This window comes from Pseudophryne corroboree, chromosome 1 (assembly GCF_028390025.1).
Source record: "Pseudophryne corroboree isolate aPseCor3 chromosome 1, aPseCor3.hap2, whole genome shotgun sequence".
Lineage (NCBI taxonomy): Eukaryota > Metazoa > Chordata > Amphibia > Anura > Myobatrachidae > Pseudophryne > Pseudophryne corroboree.
Genome location: NC_086444.1, coordinates 447062023 through 447088741, shown reverse-complemented (window position 1 = coordinate 447088741; position 26719 = coordinate 447062023). Strand labels below are relative to the sequence as shown.

The 26719-nt window shown below is 44.7% G+C and overlaps 1 protein-coding gene and 1 pseudogene across 5 annotated transcripts in view; both read right to left on the bottom strand.

The window, feature by feature from the left end:
* ACIN1 (apoptotic chromatin condensation inducer 1) overlaps positions 1-26719 on the bottom strand; it is a 265672-nt gene that overhangs the window by 70248 nt on the left and 168705 nt on the right. For all 5 annotated transcript variants that reach the window (XM_063913544.1, XM_063913545.1, XM_063913546.1 and 2 more), the window contains one exon: positions 2328-2440. In XM_063913544.1, coding sequence (XP_063769614.1) covers positions 2328-2440 — 113 coding nt within the window. The remainder of the gene's footprint in view (positions 1-2327; positions 2441-26719) is intronic.
* Positions 25407-25525, bottom strand: LOC134937164 (5S ribosomal RNA; annotated as a pseudogene).

Genomic DNA, 26719 nt, shown 5'->3' with positions numbered 1-26719 from the left:
CTGCAAACAAACAGTGCTGTGACACCCACTCTTTTTTTCTTTTTTTAAACAGTCTCGTTTCAGGACCAACTGGTATCTGTTAAGTAAATGAACACAGAGCTGTTTATTTGCCAAATCACCAGAGATGTTGAGGTGTACAGAGGATTGGGTGCAGCACAGACTGTCATGAGTACTGCCAATCTGTAGGGGAGCCCAGAGTTCTGCTAGCTGTGGGAACATGGTCACTGTTGATCCAAAATAACCATAAGGCAAAATTAACACAAGAGTAGGGACATTAAAACAAGATGAATATTGCATCTTTTAGTTTCACACTAGTATAGCTACAATTTCTTCATTGACTTTAACTGCATAATTTCCTCTACTGTTCATTGGATGCCAAAATAATTACTATCACCAAACATCATCTATCCAGGATGATAAGATGTCTATTAAGACTGCTCATACTGGCAGATAACAGCAGACTGGATTGTCTCCAGTTTGAGGGCAGAGTGTGTGGATCCATTCAGATTGACCCTATCTAAGCACCTAATTAAGAGTTGTACGCTAATGCAATTGCAATTTTCTGCGCTACACAACTGCTAATTTTAGAAAGTGAAGCTCCCACACAGAAATTAAAATAGACTCTCACCAGAGTGAACAAAACTCATTTGCAATTTGCATACACAGCCTATACGCAAGAACTTTACACATCGACTGCTCGAGTAGGTCTATGGATACCAAGACCAGACGCCGCAATAGTCACGCAGGCGTCATGTTTTTATAGGCAGTAGCTCGTGGCTGACATCACATACATGCCCTGTAAACGGCCGTGACACGCCTGCGTTGTTACAAATGCTCCCCGCTACCACCCCAAACGGACACTTACTGTAAATCACTTTGCGACTGAATTCTTATTGTGAACACCACTGCAAAGGTACCTTTGTGCATGTGCAGTGCGATTGCAGCACATGCTCAGTCTGCCGATAATGACTCAATTGCAAAAACATCGGCATAGCGTACAAATCTCAATTAGGCCCTAAGTTCACATTTGTTCAACATGTGCCTAGGCTAGGTGATTAAATATTCCAGGGCAGGGAGCTCTAAATTAAGAATATGCAAACTCATCTTTTAACTAATTGATCAAGTTTTCTGTGCCTTCAACATCACAGCTTGCTAATTTTTACTCAGATAATGGGGGTCATTCAGAGTTGATCACACGCTGCCCATTTTCGCAGCGATCAGGTAAAAAAACGTGAAAACTGCGCATGCACCGCAATGCTCATGGCGTCTTACTGGTTCAAAGAGCATCGTTGCTGTGCACTGCTTCTAGCGATTATTCCATTCGCACAGCCGATCGCAAGGAGATTGACAGGAAGAGGGTGTTTATGGGAGTCAACTGACCGTTTTCTGGGAGTGGTAGGGAAAATGCAGACGCGACCAGGCGTTTGCAGGGCAGGTATCTGACGTAAATTCCGGGACCTCCGTCGCTGGTATCATCGCACAGGATAAGTAACTACAGGGCTGGTCTTGTTTTGCACAAAATGTTTTTGTACAGCCCGGCTGCACATGCAATCGCACATTTGCAAAGCAAAAATACACTCCCCTGTGGGCAGTGACTATGCGTTTGCACGGCTGCTAAAAGTAGCTAGCGAGCGATCAACTCGGAATGAGGGCCAACACCTACTACCATTTTGCGGTTACTATGCTCATCCAGTTTAGATTTCATTGCAAAGGAAGTTCACAGGACAGAGATCAATCTTTGCATAATATGCTGAGCACCAAATCATTATTTAAAAAGCGGCACTGACACACAAAAAAGACATTTCATACTGAATGGTGCCACTCCGACAACAGCTTCTGGTATGGCAGTGTGTGTAATATGTTTCGTGAGATTAGTCGATTCTTCAGCAGAATATATGAATATATATGTTGTAGTGCTGGCAGAGCACAAAATGGTTGTGAGCTGTGATTGTGGTATAGCTGCGGCTACATTGTGTGGTGTTGATTGTTCTTGAGAAGTAGATTTGTGTCCTGAATGTTCATCACTACTGATACAGTGTGACTCTGCTAAATAAAGATTCAGTCACATCTCGGAAATCATTTGGCTGAAAAATTAAATAACTATCTCAGTATTTGAACAGCTACAACTGGTCATAATAGTAACTGATATGTTCATATTGTGTAGTGTGTTCAGTGAATTTACAAATACCTAAACTAAGCCCTCTGGCATTATTAAGTAATGTGTATTTTAGGAAAAGAATGGCATTTAGTTAATGTGTGGCATGCCATCTTCATGTTAAGAAGACAAACAGATCCTTTCTACTTCTCGTCACCTTTCTGCAACTTACACATTGTTGTCTCCTGGGCTCAGCTCCTCTACCACCTCCTGTTCCCCAGGGACCGGACTTTTTTGGTCCTGACCCTCGGACTGTGGCTCTAATCTTATTCTCTTACTCTGTTCCTGACATCAGAGAGAGGGAAATGGGAAAAAGTGATAGGAATAAGGACAAAGTGTTAGAATGGGCATGAATGAAAATAATGGGTACAACAGAAAAGATGGATGGACAGTTGTAAAGATAGTATGAGACACAGGAAAGGGGAGGGGGGAAGAGAGAGGAGAGAAATAAAAATGATAGGTCATTACTCTGAACATATATCCACTTGCACAATCTAAGAAAAGGAGATTTATGGTAAGACTTAACATAGTTAAATCTCTTTCTGCGAGGTACACTGGATTCCACAGGGAATAACATTGGGGCGTAGAGTTGGATCTTGATCCAAGGCACCAACAGGCTAAAGCTCTGACTGTTCCCAGGATGCATTGCACTGCCTCCTCTATAGCCCCGCCTCCAGGCACTGGAGCTGTTCCGTTAACCAGTCCAATGCAGTAGCAGGTAAAAGACAGCAGATATCAGTCACATAGAACCACATTCTCACGACAGGAGAAGGGACCAGCGGCTAATGCCATACAAACCCAAAAAAGCTAAGTGCGTCAGGATGGGCGCCCTGAGGAATCCAGTGTACCTCACAGAAAGAGATTTAACTATGGTAAGTCTACCATAAATCTCCTTTTCTGCAGCGGGGTACACTGGTATTCCACAGGGAATAACATCGGGGATGTCCTAAAGCAGTTCTTCATGGGAGGGGACGCACTGTAGCGGGTTCAAGAACCCGGCTGGGAGGCGAACGTATTGAAGGCTTAGAGCCTGATAAACGTGTTCACAGAGGACCACGTAGTTGCCTTGCATAATTGTTCAGCGGACGAACCTGGACGGGCCATCCAATAAGGTCCAACAGACCGAGTAGAATGGGCTTTGATAGCAGCAGGAGCTGGGAGACCAGCCTGTGCATAGGCTTGTGCAATCACCATTCTAATCCATCTGGCCATGGTCTGCTTATTCGCAGGCCAGCCACGTTTGTGAAAACCAAAAGGTACAAAAAGGGAATCTGACCTCCTGAGGGAGGCAGTCCTCTCTACGTAAATACGGAGAGCCCGTACCACATCCAAAGACCGCTCTGTGGAGGACAAACCAGAAGAGATAAAAGCCGGAACCACAATCTCTTGGTTAAGATGAAAAGATGATACCACCTTAGGTAGATAACCAGGGCGAGTTCGAAGAACTGCCCGGTCACGGTGAAAAATCAGGAACGGTGGACGACAGGACAAAGCGCCTAAGTTCGACACCCTCCTAGCAGAGGCAATAGCCAATAAAAATAAGAATTTACTTACCGATAATTCTATTTCTCGTAGTCCGTAGTGGATGCTGGGGACTCCGTCAGGACCATGGGGAATAGCGGCTCCGCAGGAGACAGGGCACAAAAGTAAAAGCTTTAGGATCAGGTGGTGTGCACTGGCTCCTCCCCCTATGACCCTCCTCCAAGCCTCAGTTAGGATACTGTGCCCGGACGAGCGTACACAATAAGGAAGGATTTTGAATCCCGGGTAAGACTCATACCAGCCACACCAATCACACTGTACAACCTGTGATCTGAACCCAGTTAACAGCATGATAACAGCGGAGCCTCTGAAAAGATGGCTCACAACAATAATAACCCGATTTTTGTAACAATAACTATGTACAAGTATTGCAGACAATCCGCACTTGGGATGGGCGCCCAGCATCCACTACGGACTACGAGAAATAGAATTATCGGTAAGTAAATTCTTATTTTCTCTGACGTCCTAAGTGGATGCTGGGGACTCCGTCAGGACCATGGGGATTATACCAAAGCTCCCAAACGGGCGGGAGAGTGCGGATGACTCTGCCGCACCGAGTGAGAGAACTCCAGGTCCTCCTCAGCCAGGGTGTGCCCCTGACCAAGTAGCAGCTCGGCAAAGTTGTAAAGCCGAGACCCCTCGGGCAGCCGCCCAAGATGAGCCCACCTTCCTTGTGGAATGGGCATTTACATATTTTGGCTGTGGCAGGCCTGCCACAAAATGTGCAAGCTGAATTGTACTACACATCCAACTAGCAATCGTCTGCTTAGAAGCAAGAGCACCCAGTTTGTTGGGTGCATACAGGATAACAGCAAGTCAGTTTTCCTGACTCCAGCCGTCCTGGAAACCTATATTTTCAGGGCCCTGACAACATCTAGCAACTTGGAGTCCTCCAAGTCCCTAGTAGCCGCAGGTACCACAATAAGCTGGTTCAGGTGAAACGCTGACACCACCTTAGGGAGAAACTGGGGACGAGTCCGCAGCTCTGCCCTGTCCGAATGGACAATCAGATATGGGCTTTTGTGAGACAAAGCCGCCAATTCTGACACTCGCCTGGCCGAGGCCAGGGCCAACATCATGGTCACTTTCCATGTGAGATATTTCAAATCCACAGATTTGAGCGGTTTTAAACCAATGTGATTTGAGGAATCCCAGAACTACGTTGAGCTCCCACAGTGCCACTGGAGGCACAAAAGGGGGTTGTATATGCAGTACTCCCTTGACAAACTTCTGGATTTCTTTCTGGAAGAAAATCGACAGGGCCGAAATTTGAACCTTAATGGACCCCAATTTGAGGCCCATAGACACTCCTGTTTGCAGGAAATGCAGGAATCGACCGAGTTGAAATTTCTTCGTGGGGCCTTCCTGGCCTTACACCACGCAACATATTTTCGCCACATGTGGTGATAATGTTGTGCGGTCACCTCCTTCCTGGCTTTGACCAGGGTAAGAATGACCTCTTCCGGAATGCTTTTTTCCCTTAGGATCCGGCGTTCAACCGCCATGCCGTCAAACGCAGCCGCGGTAAGTCTTGGAACAGACATGGTACTTGCTGAAGCAAGTCCCTTCTTAGCGGCAGAGGCCATGAGTCCTCTGTGAGCATCTCTTGAAGTTCCGGGTACCAAGTCCTTCTTGGCCAATCCGGAGCCACGAGTATAGTTCTTACTCCTCTACGTCTTATAATTCTCAGTACCTTAGGTATGAGAAGCAGAGGAGGGAACACATACACCGACTGGTACACCCACGGTGTTACCAGAACGTCCACAGCTATTGCCTGAGGGTCTCTTGACTTGGCGCAATACCTGTCCAGTTTTTTGTTCAGGCGGGACGCCATCATGTCCACCTTTGGTCTTTCCCAACGGTTCACAATCATGTGGAAGACTTCCCGATGAAGTCCCCACTCTCCCGGGTGGAGGTCGTGCTGAGGAAGTCTGCTTCCCAGTTGTCCACTCCCGGAATGAACACTGCTGACAGTGCTATCACATGATTTTCCGCCCAGCGAAGAATCCTTGCAGTTTCTGCCATTGTCCTCCTGCTTCTTGTGCCGCCCTGTCTGTTTACGTGGGCGACTGCCGTGATGTTGTCCCACTGGATCAATACCGGCTGACCTTGAAGCAGAGGTCTTGCTAAGCTTAGAGCATTGTAAATTGCTCTTAGCTCCAGTATATTTATGTGGAGAGAAGTCTCCAGACTTGATCACACTCCCTGGAAATTTTTTCCTTGTGTGACTGCTCCCCAGCCTTTCAGGCTGGCATCCGTGGTCACCAGGACCCAGTCCTGAATGCCGAATCTGTGGCCCTTTAGTAGATGAGCACTCTGCAGCCACCACAGAAGAGACACCCTTGTCCTTGGAGACAGGGTTATCCGCTGATGCATCTGAAGATGCGATCCGGACCATTTTCCCAGCAGATCCCACTGAAAAGTTCTTGCGTGGAATCTGCCGAATGGAATCGCTTCGTAAGAAGCCACCATTTTTCCCAGGACCCTTGTGCATTGGTGCACTGACACTTGGCCTGGTTTTAGGAGGTTCCTGACTAGCTCGGATAACTCCCTGGCTTTCTCCTCCGGGAGAAACACCTTTTTCTGGACTGTGTCCAGAATCATCCCTAGGAACAGCAGACGTGTCGTCGGAGACAGCTGCGATTTTGGAATATTTAGAATCCACCCGTGCTGTCGTAGAACTACTTGAGATAGTGCTACTCCGACCTCCAACTGTTCTCTGGACCTTGCCCTTATCAGGAGATCGTCCAAGTAAGGGATAATTAAGACGCCTTTTCTTTGAAGAAGAATCATCATTTCGGCCATTACCTTGGTAAAGACCCGGGGTGCCGTGGACAATCCAAACGGCAGCGTCTGAAACTGATAGTGACAGTTTTGTACCACGAACCTGAGGTACCCTTGGTGAGAAGGGCAAATTGGGACATGGAGGTAAGCATCCTTGATGTCCAGGGACACCATATAGTCCCCTTCTTCCTGGTTCGCTATCACTGCTCTGAGTGACTCCATCTTGATTTGAACCTTTGTATGTAAGTGTTCAAATATTTCAGATTTAGAATAGGTCTCACCGAGCCGTCTGGCTTCAGTACCACAATATAGTGTGGAATAATACCCCTTTCCTTGTTGTAGGAGGGGTACTTTGATTATCACCTGCTGGGAATACAGCTTGTGAATTGTTTCCAATACTGCCTCCCTGTCGGAGGGAGACGTTGGTAAAGCAAACTTCAGGAACCTGCGAGGGGGAGACGTCTCGAATTTCCAATCTGTACCCCTGGGATACTACTTGTAGGATCCAGGGGTCCACTTGCGAGTAAGCCCACTGCGTGCTGAAACTCTTGAGACGACCCCCCACCGCACCTGTTTGTACGGCCCCAGCGTCATGCTGAGGACTTGGCAGAAGCGGTGGAAGGCTTCTGTTCCTGGGAATGGGCTGCCTGCTGCAGTCTTCTTCCCTTATGGGGACGAAAGGACTGAGGCTGAAAAGACGATGTCTTTTTCTGCTGAGATGTGACTTGGGGTAAAAAGGTGGATTTTCCAGCTGTTGCCGTGGCCACCAGATCCGATGGACCGACCCCAAATAACTCCTCCCCTTTATACGGCAATACTTCCATGTGCCGTTTGGAATCTGCATCACCTGACCACTGTCGTGTCCATAAACATCTTCTGGCAGATATGGACATCGCACTTACTCTTGATGCCAGAGTGCAAATATCCCTCTGTGCATCTCGCATATATAGAAATGCATCCTTTAAATGCTCTATAGTCAATAAAATACTGTCCCTGTCAAGGGTATCAATATTTCCAGTCAGGGAATCCGACCAAGCCACCCCAGCGCTGCCCATCCAGGCTGAGGCGATCGCTGGTCGCAGTATAACACCAGTATGTGTGTATACACTTTTTAGGATATTTTCCAGCCTCCTATCAGTTGGCTCCTTGAGGGCGGCCGTATCTGGAGACGGTAACGCCACTTGTTTTGATAAGCGTGTGAGCGCCTTATCCACCCTAAGGGGTGTTTCCCAACGCACCATAACTTCTGGCGGGAAAGGGTATACCGCCAATAATTTTCTATCGGGGGAAACCCACGCATCATCACACACTTCATTTAATTTATCTGATTCAGGAAAAACCACATGTAGTTTTTTCACACTCCACATAATACCCTTTTTTGTGGTACTTGTAATATCAGAAATATGTAACATCTCCTTCATTGCCCTTAACAAGTAACGTGTGGCCCTAAAGGAAAATACGTTTGTTTCTTCACCGTCGACACTGGAGTCAGTGTCCGTGTCGACCGACTGAGGTAAAAGGACGTTTTAACGCCCCTGACGGTGTTTGAGATGCCTGGACAGGTACTAATTGGTTTGCCGGCCGTCTCATGTCGTCAACCGACCTTGCAGCGTGTTGACATTATCACGTAATTCCTTAAATAAGCCATCCATTCCGGTGTCGACTCCCTAGAGAGTGACATCACCATTACAGGCAATTGCTCCGCCTCCTCACCAACATCGTCCTCATACATGTCGACACACACGTACCGACACACAGCACACACACAGGGAATGCTCTGATAGAGGACAGGACCCCACTAGCCCTTTGGGGAGACAGAGGGAGAGTTTGCCAGCACACACCAAAAACGCTATAATTATACAGGGACAACCTTTATATAAGTGTTTTTCCCTTATAGCATTTTAATATATATATATATATATATATATATATATATATATATATATATATATATATATATATATATATATATAGTCAAGGAAATCCCTCCAGCAAACCGATACATTACCGGGTGGAAGAAAAGCAGGCGGCACTCCAAGGTCTTTCAAACTAAACTTTGTATTAAAGATTTACAGCATAATGCAGTGGCAACGTTTCAAGACCATGCTGGTCTTTTCGTCAGGCTGTGCATTTAGAAAACGAAATCAAATACAATTGGCAGAACAGTGATTAAAGTGCTTACCTGCCTTATATATCAGTGTGCATAACATGCGGTGTCTCGCGGAGTCCCGGGCCGTCGGCTTCTGGGTGCGTCAGTCCGTCGCTCCGTTCGTGACATCATGGTTGCTGGGCAACCCTGTGAAGCCTCGGGTCCCGTCGCGCCGGGAGAGCTCGCAGTGCTAGAAAGATAATTAAATTGTGAATTATTGGTGCAGTGACATAAAGTAATATGACAGTGGTGTATAATACTATGACAGTGATATATAATAATGTGAAGCATTGATATTAACCAAATAAACTGTGCTTTTAAAATCACAAGATTGTAGCTCTATCTGATTGGCTGGTACTTGCATGCAAATTAATTGAACTCTTAGTGCAAACTGTTATGTATACTTCTAATTAATAATTATAATTATTTTAGTAATAGATGCATGCTAATATATTATATGATGAGCTGTTATCAAGTTAAAAAGGTGTTCCAGGTGAATTTTTCATTTAGTCCGTTTGGTGCAAGAGCTCCCAATAGGAATATCCATTTGGATTCACACTTGTTTAGTAGTTTCTGACGGTCTCCTCCTCTTGTCAATGGTGGAATATGGTCTATGATCTTACATCGAAGATCTGATAGATGGTGTCCCTGTTGACGATAATGCCTTGCTACAGGTTGGTCTATATTCTTTCCTTCCAATGCAGCCTTAACCGCTGATCTATGAAGAGCCATACGGTCACGTAGATTTCTTATAGTTTGTCCTACATAGATGAGTCCACAAGGACACTTGATGGTATACACTATGAAGGCTGTAGTGCATGTTATCACGTGTTTTATTTTATATTCTTGTCCTGTTAGTTGGTTGACAAAAGAATTTCCTGGTTCCATGTATTTGCAGGTAGTGCATGATATGCATTTATAACATCCTGGTTTTTTGGTCGTGCCAAAAAGTGTGGTATTTGATTTTGAAGTGACATAAGTTTTTACTAAGCGGTCCCGGATGCTTCTGCCTCTTCTATAACTGGGCATGATGCGAGTATTCTTAAAAATTGGTAGCTCATTGTCTCCTGTGACAATAGGCCACAGGGCTTTAGTTGCTTGTGGGATCACTGCGCTGGCTGTGTTGAAGGTTGTCACAAATGGTATCTTGTTTTTAACTTCTTTTCTTTGTTTATTCTTGGGTTGCAACAGATGTTCTCGTGACATTCGCTGTACTTTGTTTTTTGTTTCTATTAATTCCTTGTGGTGGTACCCTCTAGAGGCAAATTTATCCACCATGGTTAACAAGGCTTGTTCTAAATCTTTTGGATCACTTGAAATCCGGGCTGCTCTGATCATTTGTGAGCGTGGTAATCCTTTAATCAAGGCCGGTGGATGACAACTGCTGTGTAATAACATGGTGTTTCGGTCTGTACTTTTGGTGTATAGGGAAGTTTTCAGTGTTCCCTCCTTGATGCTTATAGTAACATCTAGGTAATTGATGCTAGATGTACTAACTTGATATGTGAATTTTATTGGATGGTCCATTTGATTGATGTTAGAAATTAATGAAGTTAAGGTTGATAACGGACCTGTCCATATTATCAGCAGGTCATCAATATATCTAGTATATAGTGATATATATTTTGAAATTTCTGGATCCGAGAAAAAGAAAATTTGTTCTTGCTGAAACATATATACGTTTGCAAATGACGGGGCCACATTGGACCCCATAGCGCAACCTTTGGTCTGAATGTAATATTGACCATTATGTAAGAAATAATTTTTAACCAGGGTGTTTTGCAGCAACTCTAAAAATAACGGAATGGGGATCTCTGTGAACTTATATTTGTGTAGGAACAATTCCATGGCTATAAGTCCTTCTTGATGAGGGATCACCGTATATAGACTTTTTACGTCTAATGTACACAATATGGTGTTTTCTGGCAATTGCGTTAGGGATTGTAACTTTAGTAAAAGTTGTGTGATGTCTTTCAAGAAGGTAGATTGTTTGGAGATCAGAGGTTGAATAAGGCCATCTAGGAATTTGGATACTGGCTGCAACAAAGACCCTCTGGCTGAGATAATGGGGCGTGGGGGTGGATTGTTCGCATCCTTGTGAAGTTTTGGTACTGTATATATTATAGGAGTGATGGGGTATTCTGTACTTAATGCTTTGAATGTTCTATTGTTGATTTGTTGTGTATCGTGGGCTTGTTTTAAAATATCGTCCAGTTGTGTTTTATACTTATCAGTCGGGTTGTTGGACAATTTACTGTAAGTGCTTGTGTCCAATAATAACTTGTCTATGTTGTTAATATAAATGTCTGTGTCTTGCAGCACAATGCCTCCTCCTTTGTCCGCTGAGCGGATTGTGATGTTGTTTAAGGCCGACAGTTCTTTAAGAGCCTGGTGTTCTTGTTTGGTAAGATTCGAGCAAATTTTAGGTTTTGCCCCTTGATATTTGCTTACTGAGTCATCCAAGAGTCTATTATAGGTTTTTAAGGAGGGATTGTTGGAAACCGGATCAAAGGAAGATCTCTTATATATCAATTGTTGTTTGTGGTCCACTTGGGTGGAAGTGATCTGATGTTGGAAGAATTCTTTAGTTTTTAACGTCCTATGGTGTCCATAGAGATCTATTTTCCAATTCAATTGATTATGGTATGTCGTGGGGATAAATGATAATCCTTTGTTTAGGACCGCTGATTGTGCTGCAGTTAAAGAATGAGACGATAAGTTAAACACTATTTCTTCTTTTTTGTATTTATTGGCGGCTTGGTAGATTCTTTGGTTTTGACCACCTCTCCTGGTTCTTCTGTAGACCGATGGTCTGCCCTTGTTCTTGAAGCCCGATCTAAAGGGATGTCCGGAGTTTTGGTGGGGTCATCAGAGTCGTTGATGTGGAAGTCGCTGTCGCTGTTTGATTGAGAGCGATGTCGAAGATTAGTGTTTCTGGAATCTCTTTTATCTCTCCACGATACTTTTGAACGAGATCTGGAGCGGCCTGTGTTGAAATCAGTACCACTTAACCATCTGTACACTCTGAATTCTTCATAGTCTGTTTGTACAGTAGTGAGCTTTTTGTTTTTAAATTTCAGGAGCTCTTGTCTATAATTGTTGCATTGGGTCTCCATTTTGGCCCACATGGTTTGATGTTTTTTGTCATCTAGTATTGGCTTGTATGTGGTAGTTGAGATGTCTAGTTTTTCTTTTGTTTCTTTGAGGATTCTGCCCGACTCCTCGATCACGAGCAGCATGAGATCGAAGCTGCATTTATTTAATATGGATATCCATTTATGGCAAAAGCTTGCATTGTTGCGGCCGATGGTGGGGGTGTTTCTGATGCGAAAACCCCGTGGTATCATTTTTGCTCTAAAATAATTGGAGAGCGATGTCCCATGTAGAAGATAGTCAGTTTCTTTGTTTCTTAATTTCAAAATGGTGTTGTATATTTCATCCACTGTAGGGGCATTTTGCACAGGGTGTAGATCAGCACCAAATAATACGGTGTCTGCATGTTCCTGTGTGAGTGTCAGAGTTTCATCCAAATGTGATTTGAGGTCTATAAATGATTTAACCTCGCTGTAAGCCATTGGTGGATCTTTTTTTGTAAACGTGGATCCTGTTGCTGGATGATTAAATTCACCTGGAAATAGTTACCGATGGTATCGATGGTAAGCCGGAAAAAACTGAAAGCAATTGTATATGTCCAAATGTTGTGATGTAATATACCCGTGTGAAAAACGGGAAAATTGATATTGTTCCGGTGCCTTGATCCTTAGGGGTACAGGCCTGTACCTCAATTGTATAGGATTGTGTTTATCCGGCACTCTGGATGATAAACTTGATTGTGCCCGGGTGCCCTCCTATTTGTGCATACAGTCAAGGAAATCCCTCCAGCAAACCGATACATTACCGGGTGGAAGAAAAGCAGGCGGCACTCCAAGGTCTTTCAAACTAAACTTTGTATTAAAGATTTACAGCATAATGCAGTGGCAACGTTTCAAGACCATGCTGGTCTTTTCGTCAGGCTGTGCATTTAGAAAACGAAAACAAATACAATTGGCAGAACAGTGATTAAAGTGCTTACCTGCCTTATATATCAGTGTGCATAACATGCGGTGTCTCGCGGAGTCCCGGGCCGTCGGCTTCTGGGTGCGTCAGTCCGTCGCTCCGTTCGTGACATCATGGTTGCTGGGCAACCCTGTGAAGCCTCGGGTCCCGTCGCGCCGGGAGAGCTCGCAGTGCTAGAATGCTTCACATTATTATATATCACTGTCATAGTATTATACACCACTGTCATATTACTTTATGTCACTGCACCAATAATTCACAATTTAATTATCTTTCTAGCACTGCGAGCTCTCCCGGCGCGACGGGACCCGAGGCTTCACAGGGTTGCCCAGCAACCATGATGTCACGAACGGAGCGACGGACTGACGCACCCAGAAGCCGACGGCCCGGGACTCCGCGAGACACCGCATGTTATGCACACTGATATATAAGGCAGGTAAGCACTTTAATCACTGTTCTGCCAATTGTATTTGTTTTCGTTTTCTAAATGCACAGCCTGACGAAAAGACCAGCATGGTCTTGAAACGTTGCCACTGCATTATGCTGTAAATCTTTAATACAAAGTTTAGTTTGAAAGACCTTGGAGTGCCGCCTGCTTTTCTTCCACCCGGTAATGTATCGGTTTGCTGGAGGGATTTCCTTGACTGTATGCACAAATAGGAGGGCACCCGGGCACAATCAAGTTTATCATCCAGAGTGCCGGATAAACACAATCCTATACAATTGAGGTACAGGCCTGTACCCCTAAGGATCAAGGCACCGGAACAATATCAATTTTCCCGTTTTTCACACGGGTATATTACATCACAACATTTGGACATATACAATTGCTTTCAGTTTTTTCCGGCTTACCATCGATACCATCGGTAACTATTTCCAGGTGAATTTAATCATCCAGCAACAGGATCCACGTTTACAAAAAAAGATCCACCAATGGCTTACAGCGAGGTTAAATCATTTATAGACCTCAAATCACATTTGGATGAAACTCTGACACTCACACAGGAACATGCAGACACCGTATTATTTGGTGCTGATCTACACCCTGTGCAAAATGCCCCTACAGTGGATGAAATATACAACACCATTTTGAAATTAAGAAACAAAGAAACTGACTATCTTCTACATGGGACATCGCTCTCCAATTATTTTAGAGCAAAAATGATACCACGGGGTTTTCGCATCAGAAACACCCCCACCATCGGCCGCAACAATGCAAGCTTTTGCCATAAATGGATATCCATATTAAATAAATGCAGCTTCGATCTCATGCTGCTCGTGATCGAGGAGTCGGGCAGAATCCTCAAAGAAACAAAAGAAAAACTAGACATCTCAACTACCACATACAAGCCAATACTAGATGACAAAAAACATCAAACCATGTGGGCCAAAATGGAGACCCAATGCAACAATTATAGACAAGAGCTCCTGAAATTTAAAAACAAAAAGCTCACTACTGTACAAACAGACTATGAAGAATTCAGAGTGTACAGATGGTTAAGTGGTACTGATTTCAACACAGGCCGCTCCAGATCTCGTTCAAAAGTATCGTGGAGAGATAAAAGAGATTCCAGAAACACTAATCTTCGACATCGCTCTCAATCAAACAGCGACAGCGACTTCCACATCAACGACTCTGATGACCCCACCAAAACTCCGGACATCCCTTTAGATCGGGCGTCAAGAACAAGGGCAGACCATCGGTCTACAGAAGAACCAGGAGAGGTGGTCAAAACCAAAGAATCTACCAAGCCGCCAATAAATACAAAAAAGAAGAAATAGTGTTTAACTTATCGTCTCATTCTTTAACTGCAGCACAATCAGCGGTCCTAAACAAAGGATTATCATTTATCCCCACGACATACCATAATCAATTGAATTGGAAAATAGATCTCTATGGACACCATAGGACGTTAAAAACTAAAGAATTCTTCCAACATCAGATCACTTCCACCCAAGTGGACCACAAACAACAATTGATATATAAGAGATCTTCCTTTGATCCGGTTTCCAACAATCCCTCCTTAAAAACCTATAATAGACTCTTGGATGACTCAGTAAGCAAATATCAAGGGGCAAAACCTAAAATTTGCTCGAATCTTACCAAACAAGAACACCAGGCTCTTAAAGAACTGTCGGCCTTAAACAACATCACAATCCGCTCAGCGGACAAAGGAGGAGGCATTGTGCTGCAAGACACAGACATTTATATTAACAACATAGACAAGTTATTATTGGACACAAGCACTTACAGTAAATTGTCCAACAACCCGACTGATAAGTATAAAACACAACTGGACGATATTTTAAAACAAGCCCACGATACACAACAAATCAACAATAGAACATTCAAAGCATTAAGTACAGAATACCCCATCACTCCTATAATATATACAGTACCAAAACTTCACAAGGATGCGAACAATCCACCCCCACGCCCCATTATCTCAGCCAGAGGGTCTTTGTTGCAGCCAGTATCCAAATTCCTAGATGGCCTTATTCAACCTCTGATCTCCAAACAATCTACCTTCTTGAAAGACATCACACAACTTTTACTAAAGTTACAATCCCTAACGCAATTGCCAGAAAACACCATATTGTGTACATTAGACGTAAAAAGTCTATATACGGTGATCCCTCATCAAGAAGGACTTATAGCCATGGAATTGTTCCTACACAAATATAAGTTCACAGAGATCCCCATTCCGTTATTTTTAGAGTTGCTGCAAAACACCCTGGTTAAAAATTATTTCTTACATAATGGTCAATATTACATTCAGACCAAAGGTTGCGCTATGGGGTCCAATGTGGCCCCGTCATTTGCAAACGTATATATGTTTCAGCAAGAACAAATTTTCTTTTTCTCGGATCCAGAAATTTCAAAATATATATCATTATATACTAGATATATTGATGACCTGCTGATAATATGGACAGGTCCGTTATCAACCTTAACTTCATTAATTTCTAACATCAATCAAATGGACCATCCAATAAAATTCACATATCAAGTTAGTACATCTAGCATCAATTACCTAGATGTTACTATAAGCATCAAGGAGGGAACACTGAAAACTTCCCTATACACCAAAAGTACAGACCGAAACACCATGTTATTACACAGCAGTTGTCATCCACCGGCCTTGATTAAAGGATTACCACGCTCACAAATGATCAGAGCAGCCCGGATTTCAAGTGATCCAAAAGATTTAGAACAAGCCTTGTTAACCATGGTGGATAAATTTGCCTCTAGAGGGTACCACCACAAGGAATTAATAGAAACAAAAAACAAAGTACAGCGAATGTCACGAGAACATCTGTTGCAACCCAAGAATAAACAAAGAAAAGAAGTTAAAAACAAGATACCATTTGTGACAACCTTCAACACAGCCAGCGCAGTGATCCCACAAGCAACTAAAGCCCTGTGGCCTATTGTCACAGGAGACAATGAGCTACCAATTTTTAAGAATACTCGCATCATGCCCAGTTATAGAAGAGGCAGAAGCATCCGGGACCGCTTAGTAAAAACTTATGTCACTTCAAAATCAAATACCACACTTTTTGGTACGACCAAAAAACCAGGATGTTATAAATGCATATCATGCACTACCTGCAAATACATGGAACCAGGAAATTCTTTTGTCAACCAACTAACAGGACAAGAATATAAAATAAAACACGTGATAACATGCACTACAGCCTTCATAGTGTATACCATCAAGTGTCCTTGTGGACTCATCTATGTAGGACAAACTATAAGAAATCTACGTGACCGTATGGCTCTTCATAGATCAGCGGTTAAGGCTGCATTGGAAGGAAAGAATATAGACCAACCTGTAGCAAGGCATTATCGTCAACAGGGACACCATCTATCAGATCTTCGATGTAAGATCATAGACCATATTCCACCATTGACAAGAGGAGGAGACCGTCAGAAACTACTAAACAAGTGTGAATCCAAATGGATATTCCTATTGGGAGCTCTTGCACCAAACGGACTAAATGAAAAATTCACCTGGAACACCTTTTTAACTTGATAACAGCTCATCATATAATATATTAGCATGCATCTATTACTAAAATAATTATAATTATTAATTAGAAGTATACATAACAGTTTGCACTAAGAGTTCAATTAATTTGCATGCAAGTACCAGCCAATCAGATAGAGCTACAATCTTGTGATTTTAAAAGCACAGTTTATTTGGTTAATATCAATGCTTCACATTATTATATATCACTGTCATAGTATTATACACCACTGTCATATTACTTTATGTCACTGCACCAATAATTCACAATTTAATTATCTTTCTAGCACTGCGAGCTCTCCCGGCGCGACGGGACCCGAGGCTTCACAGGGTTGCCCAGCAACCATGATGTCACGAACGGAGCGACGGACTGACGCACCCAGAAGCCGACGGCCCGGGACTCCGCGAGACACCGCATGTTATGCACACTGATATATAAGGCAGGTAAGCACTTTAATCACTGTTCTGCCAATTGTATTTGTTTTCGTTTTCTAAATGCACAGCCTGACGAAAAGACCAGCATGGTCTTGAAACGTTGCCACTGCATTATGCTGTAAATCTTTAATACAAAGTTTAGTTTGAAAGACCTTGGAGTGCCGCCTGCTTTTCTTCCACCCGGTAATGTATCGGTTTGCTGGAGGGATTTCCTTGACTGTATGCACAAATAGGAGGGCACCCGGGCACAATCAAGTTTATCATCCAGAGTGCCGGATAAACACAATCCTATATATATATATATATATATATATATATATATATATATATATATATATATATATATATATATATATATATATATATATATATATATACATATATATACATATCGCCAAATAAGTGCCCCCCCTCTCTGTTTTAACCCTGTTTCTGTAGTGCAGTGCAGGGGAGAGCCTGGGAGCCTTCCCACCAGCATTTCTGTGAGGGAAAATGGCGCTGTGTGCTGAGGAGAATAGGCCCCGCCCCCTTTTCGGCGGGCTTCTTCTCCCGTTTTTCTGAGACCTGGCAGGGGTTAAATACATCCATATAGCCCCCAGGGGCTATATGTGATGTATTTTTAGCCAGAATAAGGTACTATCATTGCTGCCCAGGGCGCCCCCCCCAGCGCCCTGCACCCTCAGTGACCGCTGCTATGAAGTGTGCTGACAACAATGGCGCACAGCTGCAGTGCTGTGCGCTACCTTATGAAGACTGAAAAGTCTTCTGCCGCCGGTTTCTGGACCTCTTCACTTTTCGGCATCTGCAAGGGGGTCGGCGGCGCGGCTCCGGGACGAACCCCAGGGTGAGACCTGTGTTCCGACTCCCTCTGGAGCTAATGGTGTCCAGTAGCCTAAGAAGCCAATCCATCCTGCACGCAGGTGAGTTCACTTCTCTCCCCTAAGTCCCTCGATGCAGTGAGCCTGTTGCCAGCAGGACTCACTGAAAATAAAAAACCTAACAAAACTTTTACTCTAAGCAGCTCTTTAGGAGAGCCACCTAGATTGCACCCTTCTCGGCCGGGCACAAAAATCTAACTGAGGCTTGGAGGAGGGTCATAGGGGGAGGAGCCAGTGCACACCACCTGATCCTAAAGCTTTTACTTTTGTGCCCTGTCTCCTGCGGAGCCGCTATTCCCCATGGTCCTGACGGAGTCCCCAGCATCCACTTAGGACGTCAGAGAAAAACACGACCTTAAGTGTAAGACATTTAAGATCCACAGACTCAAGAGGTTCGAATGGAGACTCTTGCAGGGCATTTAAGACAACAGATAGACCCCATGGAGCCACAGGAGGGACATAGGGAGGCTGAATCCTTAAAACACCTTGAGTGAAAGTATGAACGTCAGGAATAGACGCAATTTTCCTCTGAAACCACACTGACAAGGCAGATATATGAACCTTGAGGGAGGCCAGACGAAGGCCTAAATCTAAGCCTTGTTGCAGAAAAGCCAACAGCCTAGAAGTTCTGAACGAATAGGCATCATAATCCTTAGCAGCACACCATGTGAAATAAGATTCCAGACCCTGTAATAAATCCGTGCAGAAGCCGGTTTGCGGGCCTTCAACATAGTTTGAATAATCGCCTCAGAGAATCCCTTGGCCCTCAGGAGTGAAGATTCAAAAGCCACGCCGTCAAAGCCAGTCTGGCCAGGTCTGGATAGACACAAGGGCCCTGAACGAGGAGGTCTGAGCGTTGAGGAAGTAAAAGAGGATGCTCTATCAATAGACCCTGCAGGTCTGAGAACCAATGCCGTCTGGGCCACGCTGGAGCGACTAGAATTAGTATTCCTTTTTCTTGCTTGAACTTCCAAAGAACCCTGGGCAGGAGTGACACTGGAGGGAACATGCATGGCAGCCGAAAGTTCCATGGAATTGCCAGTGCGTCCACGAACGCCTCTTGAGTATCCCTTGTCCTTGATCCGAAGACCGGAACCTTGTGATTGTGTCGAGACGCCATCAGGTCTACGTCTGGTAGGCCCCACTTGTCCACTAGGAGTTGAAAGACTTCCGGATGAAGACTCCACTCTTCGGCGTAAACGTCCTGATGACTGAGGATATCTGCTTCCCAGTGGAGGACTGGGAGGCAGATGGCGTTCCACCCAACAGAGGATTTTTGAAACTTCCAGCATTGCCATGTGTCTTAGAGTGCCGTCTTGATGATTTATGTACGCCACCATGGTGGCGTTGTCTGATTAGTACAGAACAGGCCTGTTCAAGTACAAAGGCAGGGCCAGTGTCAACGCATTGAGCACCACCCGCGATTCCAGAATGTTTATCGGGAGGAGAGACTCCTCCCTGGTCCACCGACCCTGGAGAAAGTGTTGCTCCAACACCGCGCCCCAACCCTGCAGACTGGCATCCGTTGTCAGGAGGACTCAGTTGGAGATCCAGAAGAAACGGCCCCTGCTCAGCTGTTGGTCCTGTAGCCACCAGCTCAGTGACAGACAAACCTCCGGAGTCAAGGAGATCATTTGAGACCTGATCTGATGAGGCAGGCCATCCCACTTGGAAAGGATTAACCGCTGCAGAGGGCAGGAATGAAATTGAGCGTACTCTACCATTTCGAAAGCTGACATCATGACGCCTAGTACTTGTATCGCCGAGTGTATCGACACTCTTGGGCGAGAGGGGAAATATCTGATCCTGTCCTGAAGTTTCAGGACTTTCTCTGGAGACAAAATCAATCGTTGGTTGTGTGTCCATTAGTGCCACCAGGTGCACCATGCTCCGAGAAGGGACCAGCAAGGACTTTTTCCATTTGATGAGCCACCCGTGGGCTTGTAGGAATTGAACAGTCAGTTCCAGATGACTGAGAAGAACCTCTTGGGAGTCAGCCAGGATCAGCAAGTCGTCCAGATACGGCCAGATCCTGATACCCTGACGGCGGAGAAGAGCCGTCATCACGGCCATGACCTTGGTGAAGATCCGAAGGGCTGTGGCCAATCCAAAAGGCAGTGCCTGGAATTCATAATGGAGGTTGTCAATAGCAAACCGCAGATATTGCTGATGCAATATGGCAACAGGTATGTGCAGGTAAGCATCCTGTATGTTCAGGGATACCATATAGTTTTCGGGTTCCGTGGCCAGCACTATAGAGCGCAGAGTTTCCATATGGAATTTGGGTACTCTCACAAACTTGTTCATGATTTGAGTGAGTATAGGCCGGAAAGACCCATTTGGCTTTGGAACTAGAAATAGGGTCGAATAGTAACCCCTGCCTCTCTGAGACAGAGGTACCGGCACTACCACTCCTGTATCCAGGAGGGATTGTACAACTAAGTGTAGAGCTTGCGCCTTTAACGGATCCACAGGGATAACCGTTGTGCAAAACTGGCGAGGGGGACGTCTCTTGAAAGAGTTTGCGTACCCGTGAGAAACAATTTCCCGCACCCAGGCATCCGAAGTGGTCTTTAACGAGGCCTGGGCGAACTGCAAAAGTAGGCCTCCCACCCTGGGGTCCCCCAAGGGGAGGCCCGCCCCGTCATGCAGCAGGCTGGTCTTGTTTGGAAGCAGGCTGACGGGCGGCCCAGGATTGTTTGGATTTAGGATTAGTGGTTTTGAAAGCACGAGCCTGTCGCGGATACGCCTGACCCTTTGCTTTTCAAGGAGGTCGAAAGGAACGAAAGGTGGTACTCTTAGCCTTCGGAACAGAAGGATCAGTATTTGGGAGACACGCAGTCTTGGCAGTAGCCAAGTCAGTTACAATCTTGTTTAGATCCTCCCCAAATAGGATGTCTCCCTTAAAAGAGAGCACCTCCAAGGTCTTTTTGGAGTCCAGATCCACCTTCCAGGACCTCAACCACATAATTAGATGAGCCAGGATAGACGTAGTAGATGCCTTGGCCGCCATTTACACCTGCATCAGAGGCCGCCTCCTGAATATAGTGGGAGGCTGTGGTAATATAAGACAGATATTGCCTGGCAGTGTCAGAAAAATCCTGAGGCAGCTCATCTTCAATTGCCTGAACCCATGCTTCAATACCTTTCGCAGCCCAGGAGGCTGCCATAGTGGGTCTATGTACAGCGCCAGTAAGGGTTGTAAATAGACTTCAGGCATCTCTCCACACGTCAGTTCCTTCAGTGAGGCGAGAGTGGTGACAAGCAGAGTAGATAACACCACAAGACGGGCGACATAAGAGTCCACCGGCGGTGGCGTTTCCCACTTGTTACTCAACTCCGCAGAGATAGGTTAACGAGCTAGCATCTTTTTAGACAGGGAAAATTTCTTTCCTGGAGATGACCAGGATTCCTGACATATTTCAATTAAATGGTCAGAATGTGGTAAGACCACTTTAGCAACCTTCTGACGTTTGAACTTATCCGGTTTCTTAGACGCAGTAATATGCTCAATGTAATCATCTATTTGAAGAATTAGCTTAATAGCCTACACAGGAGCATTAACCTTGAATTGTAGATTCCTTATCAGAAGCAACTGTATCAGTGTCTGACAGATCAGTATATTCCCCATCCTCAACTTAAGTATTATCAGAAATATTAGTGGATTGTGAGGAAGAAATGGCCCGTTTAGATGACCCCTTGATCCCAGAGGAGCGTGGGGTAGACTTTTGTCTAACCAAAGTTTGATTTCATTGTTGCCCAGGGCGGATTAACTACAGGGACAATATGTGCCTGCAATGGCAAAGAAGGTCCCACAGGGGCCGTAAGACGTGTCACAAGTGTAGTCAGCAGACTTGAGAATGCTGCCCAGGGTGGGTCCTGATTGGCCACAGGTGCTGTAGGTTGACTGGGTGTATGGCACTCAGCGCCTGAACCAGCAGCTAAAACTTCCCCCTCTGGTAAATCTGTGGTGCCAGTACTGCAGGATGCAGAAGCGTCCACGGATTTCCCGCCCTGTGTAGCACACATTATAAGGAATGTAGCCTTAGGACGTAACAGTACAATATAGCCAGACAAACACAATACCTGCAAATAACCCCCTATGTTATGCGACAGTAAACACAGTACACAAAATATACGTTATGGTAAAAACTTACCGTTGATAACGGTATTTCTCCTATGTCCACAGGTTTCCACAGGATAACAATGGGATATGATGGAGCAACAGTGGATTGGCACCAAACGATCACAAGCTTTCAGTCCTCCCAGGATGCAACGGGCCCATCCATATATCCCCGCCCACTGGCTCAAGCAAATCGGTTGGATTCCAAAGCATTTAGGCAGGAGCATTATGTAGAACCCTATTCAGGCGAGAAGAACACAAATGCACACCCTTCCATGCAAGAGGGAAGAGTTTACGGAGTATAAAGATCCTCAAATCAGGTGCGTCAGGGTGGGGATCCCTGTGGATACCTGTGGACATAGGAGAAATACAGTTATCAATACCTGAAAAGCCGGGACTACAATTTCTTCGTTAAGGTGGAATTTAGACACCACCTTAGGAAGATAACCAGACCTAGTTCTGAGAACTGCTTTATCTGGATAAAAAAATCAGAAAAGGAGATTTACATGACAGCGCTCCTAAATCGGATACTCTTCTTGCTGATGCCATAGTCAGTAGAAAGAGAACTTTAGCTGTCAACCATTTAAGAGCCACTTTTTTTTTATTAAGTGTTTCAAACGGAGCACCTTGAAGGGCTTTGAGAACCAGACTTAAATCCCATGGTACTGCAGGAGGAACAAAAGGCGGTTGAATGCGCAGCATTCCCTGGAAAAAAGTACGCACATCCTGTAAATTGGCAATTTACTTTTGAGACCATACAGTCAATGCTTATACTTGCACTCTCAAGGAAGCCACCTTCAAACCCTTATCCATTCTTGCCTGAAGGAAATCTAAGACCCTGGATACTTTGAAAGATTTTGGGTCCATACTTCTTTCACTGCACCAATGAATATAGGCTTGCCATATTCGGTGATAAATGCGAGCTGAGGAGGGTTTCCGTGCTCTGAGCATAGTTTGAATTACCTGTTGTGAGAATCCTCTTGACTTCAGGATAGAGGTTTCAACAGCCACGCCGTCAAAGACAGTCGATCCAGATGCCTGTGATAACAAGGACCCTGCATCAGTAGATCTGGATGTTGAGGGAGCAGAATTGGAGCATCCATCGACATCCTCTGCAGATCTATGTACCCATGCCTTCTGGGCCAAGCCGGAGCTATTAGAATCACGGCACCCATTGCTTGCTTTATTTTCCTCACCACCCTGCGTAACAGGTTGATCGGAGGAAACAGATAAGCCAGATGAAAGTCCCATTTCACCGACAAGGCGTCCACAAAGACCGTTCCGAGATCCTTTGTTCTTGACCCGAATGCGAGTACTTTGTTGTTCAGACGGGATGCCATGAGATCTCTCTCTGGCAACCCCCATTTGTCTACTAGAGTCTGAAAAACCTCCGGGTAAGAGCCCATTCGCTTGCTTGAATGGTGTGTCGACTGAGAAAGTCCGCTTCCCAGTTCAGGACTCCCGGAACGAACACTGCGGACAAGGCTGGAAGATGGAGTTCTGCCCACCCTAATATGTGACTTACCTCCTTCATTGCTGTTTGGCTGCGAGTTCCTCCCTGATGGTTGAGGTACGCTACTGCCATTGCATTGTCCAAGCGGATCTGGACTGGTTTTCCTTGCCAAGTGTCCTTTGCCTGAATCAGTGCCTTGTATATGGCCCAAAGTTCCAACAGGTTTATTGGCAGGCAACTTTCTTCTGTGGTCCACTGTTTTTGGAACCATCAATTTCTGGACACTGCTCCCCAACCCTGAAGACTCGCATTCGTTGTCAGGATCTCCCACTCTGATATCCAAAAGGGTCTCCCCTTGTCTAGATAGGATGTCTGCAGCCACCTGGTTAATGACCTTTTTACCTTTACAGGAAGTACCATCGTCTGTTTCTTTATTGTCTGATGTACTCCATTCCATCTGGTCAGAATCAGACGCTGCCGAGGTCTTGAGTGGAATTGTTCACACTCCACCCTGTCGATTGTTGACACCATCAAACCCATCAGTCGCATAGCTGTGTGGATTGATATTGTTTGACTGTGCAACAACTCCTGAGTACTTGATTGTACCTGGCATATCTTGTTCCGAGGTAATCAATTTTCTGCAGACTTTAATTCAGTACAGCCCCACAGTGAGTCATCCATTGTGACGGAACCAGAGATGACTTTGCCCAATTTATGAATTACCTGTGCCTCTGCAGACAAGTCATCATCAATTGGAGATAACACAGAAGCTTTTCCTGTGCCAGGATAAAAAAAAAAGGTGGTCGAGGTATGGCAATTTTCTTATCCCCCTTCTTGCGGAGATAAGCTGCCATAATCATCATAATTTTGGTACATACTCTGGGGGCTGTGGCTAACCCAAAGGGTAAGATCTGGAACAGAAAATGTTGCTGGAGAATGGTGAACCCCGAGATAACACTGATAGAACAGTGCTATAGGCACCTGTAGGTAAGCATCCTGACTATCCAGGGATACGATGTAATCTCCTGGCTCCATGCAAAAACTATGGAGCGCAATGTCTCCATGTGAACCGTGGTACCCAAACTTATCGGTTTAGGATTTTGAGAATGGGGTAAAAGGATCCTTCTGAACCCAAACCCGGTTGGAGTAAAAACCCCTGTCCCTATTGTGCAGGGGTTACTGGAATGACTATTCCTGACCAAAGCAATTTTCTGTTTCTTGCAAACCCCTGTCCTTCGCCTCTACCCGAGATGGACTGGAACAGAAGAACCTAGAGATACGCTTCTTGCACCCAGGCATCTGTTTGTAGACTGCTACCAGATCTGTGCAAACTGAAGAAGTCGGCCCCCTATCCTTTTGGGGTCCCCCAAAAGGAGGCCCGCACCATCATGCTGATGGCTTATCCTCTGGTTTGGAAGCTGGCCCTCTGGTTGCCTTTGCGTCTTAGCCTTACCAAACTTATTGTATTAGGGCTGTTATGTTCCTTTATGACAGACAAGGCCGAAACCGGACCCCAAATTTTGGGGTTATATGTGGAAGGAAACGTGACCTTCTTGGAGTCTGTTTCTGACTCCAGAATATCTGTTAACTCCTTCCCAAACAGAAACTTTCAGCCAAAGGCACAGTTACCAGAACCTTCTTTGAATCTGAGTTAGCTTTCCATGTATGTAAGCAAAACTGCTCTGCGAGCAGCTATTGTTAATGCTGATGCCCTAGACCATTAGTGTCCATATGAGCTAGATGGGATTCTTGCTCCCTTGCAGGTGCTGAAAACCTGTCTTCCAGTACCTCAGCCCTGTGTACCTACAGAACCTGGTACTCCAAGGTGGTCTCCCATCCAAGAACTAACCAGGCCCAACACTGCTTAGCTTCCAAGATCTAGTGAGATTGGGCCTATCCAGTGTGGTGTAGCTGTAGATTGCAAGGTGAAGTCATGGCTGGCCTTATGACTGTCCCAGACAGAGACAATATGGTTTTCATAAAACCATCCCTCTTCTGACGTTGACGGCAAAGGCCATATAGATTTTCGCACTATCAATGATATGCGTACCTACTTTAGGAGACACTTCCTATTTTTTAAACAGTCCCCAGCTGGAAAAGGATATTTGGAAACCCATTTACTGGGAACCTATATTCCTTATTGGGTATAGCCCAAACTTTTTCCATGATTTCCATCAGCTGCTGGGGTCCCCCATGAGGAGGCCCTATTTTTTTGGGATGTTTTAAACATAGGTACCTTATTTTAACACAGGCTCTGCTGACCAACTGAGGAGAGAAAAGCCTTTACTACTCTCATTAATTTAGCTATATTCACTGAGATGATACCCTCTACCTGTTCTTTGTATGTCGAAGTAGAGTATGTAGAGCTTTCATCGTCTGATGAATCATCATATGTAGCCTGTGCAGTTGATTATTTATTTACACTCGGTTTATCAGCTTGTTTTATTGGAGAAGCTGTTGGGGATACCGTAGGTAGAGAGCTGCATGTAAGGGTTAATAGAGAACCCTATTCCTGGTATTGACGCTGTAGGAATTAACCTTTCAGCTACACTGGACAAGGTCTGTGCAAACATCGCCCAAGGGGGATCTACCTGTACTTGCGTTGATCAGAGATCTGCCTTGTATTATGCTGAACAGCAAACCATTTTACACATAAACCATCCTGTACCAGATCAGAGAGGATAACACAGTTTTTGCAAGACAACATGATATGAGTGTTAGTGTTACTGTAAGTGTACTCTTGTCACCTTTGCCGCTCTTAGACATGATAAATAATTAGCACTTACACAGTGTATTACACAATTTGTGACTGTAACCACTTTATCGTTCTAAAGTGATATCAATCTGACCCTTAACCATGCACCCGCATTGAGGATCAGAAGACCAACTGACAAACATATATAAAAGTCAGCAATCACACTAGCAGTTAGTCACATGTTATATATTAGTCATATGAGCATATTATCATCTACAAACACATTTCAAAGTATGTAGGAGTATATATTACTGAATTCTGTTTTATATAGTCTTTAACGTATTCAGACGCATTGCGAAGAAAACCACAGTAATTTAAACAAACTCATATGCAATAGGCACTAAACTTAACTATTCAT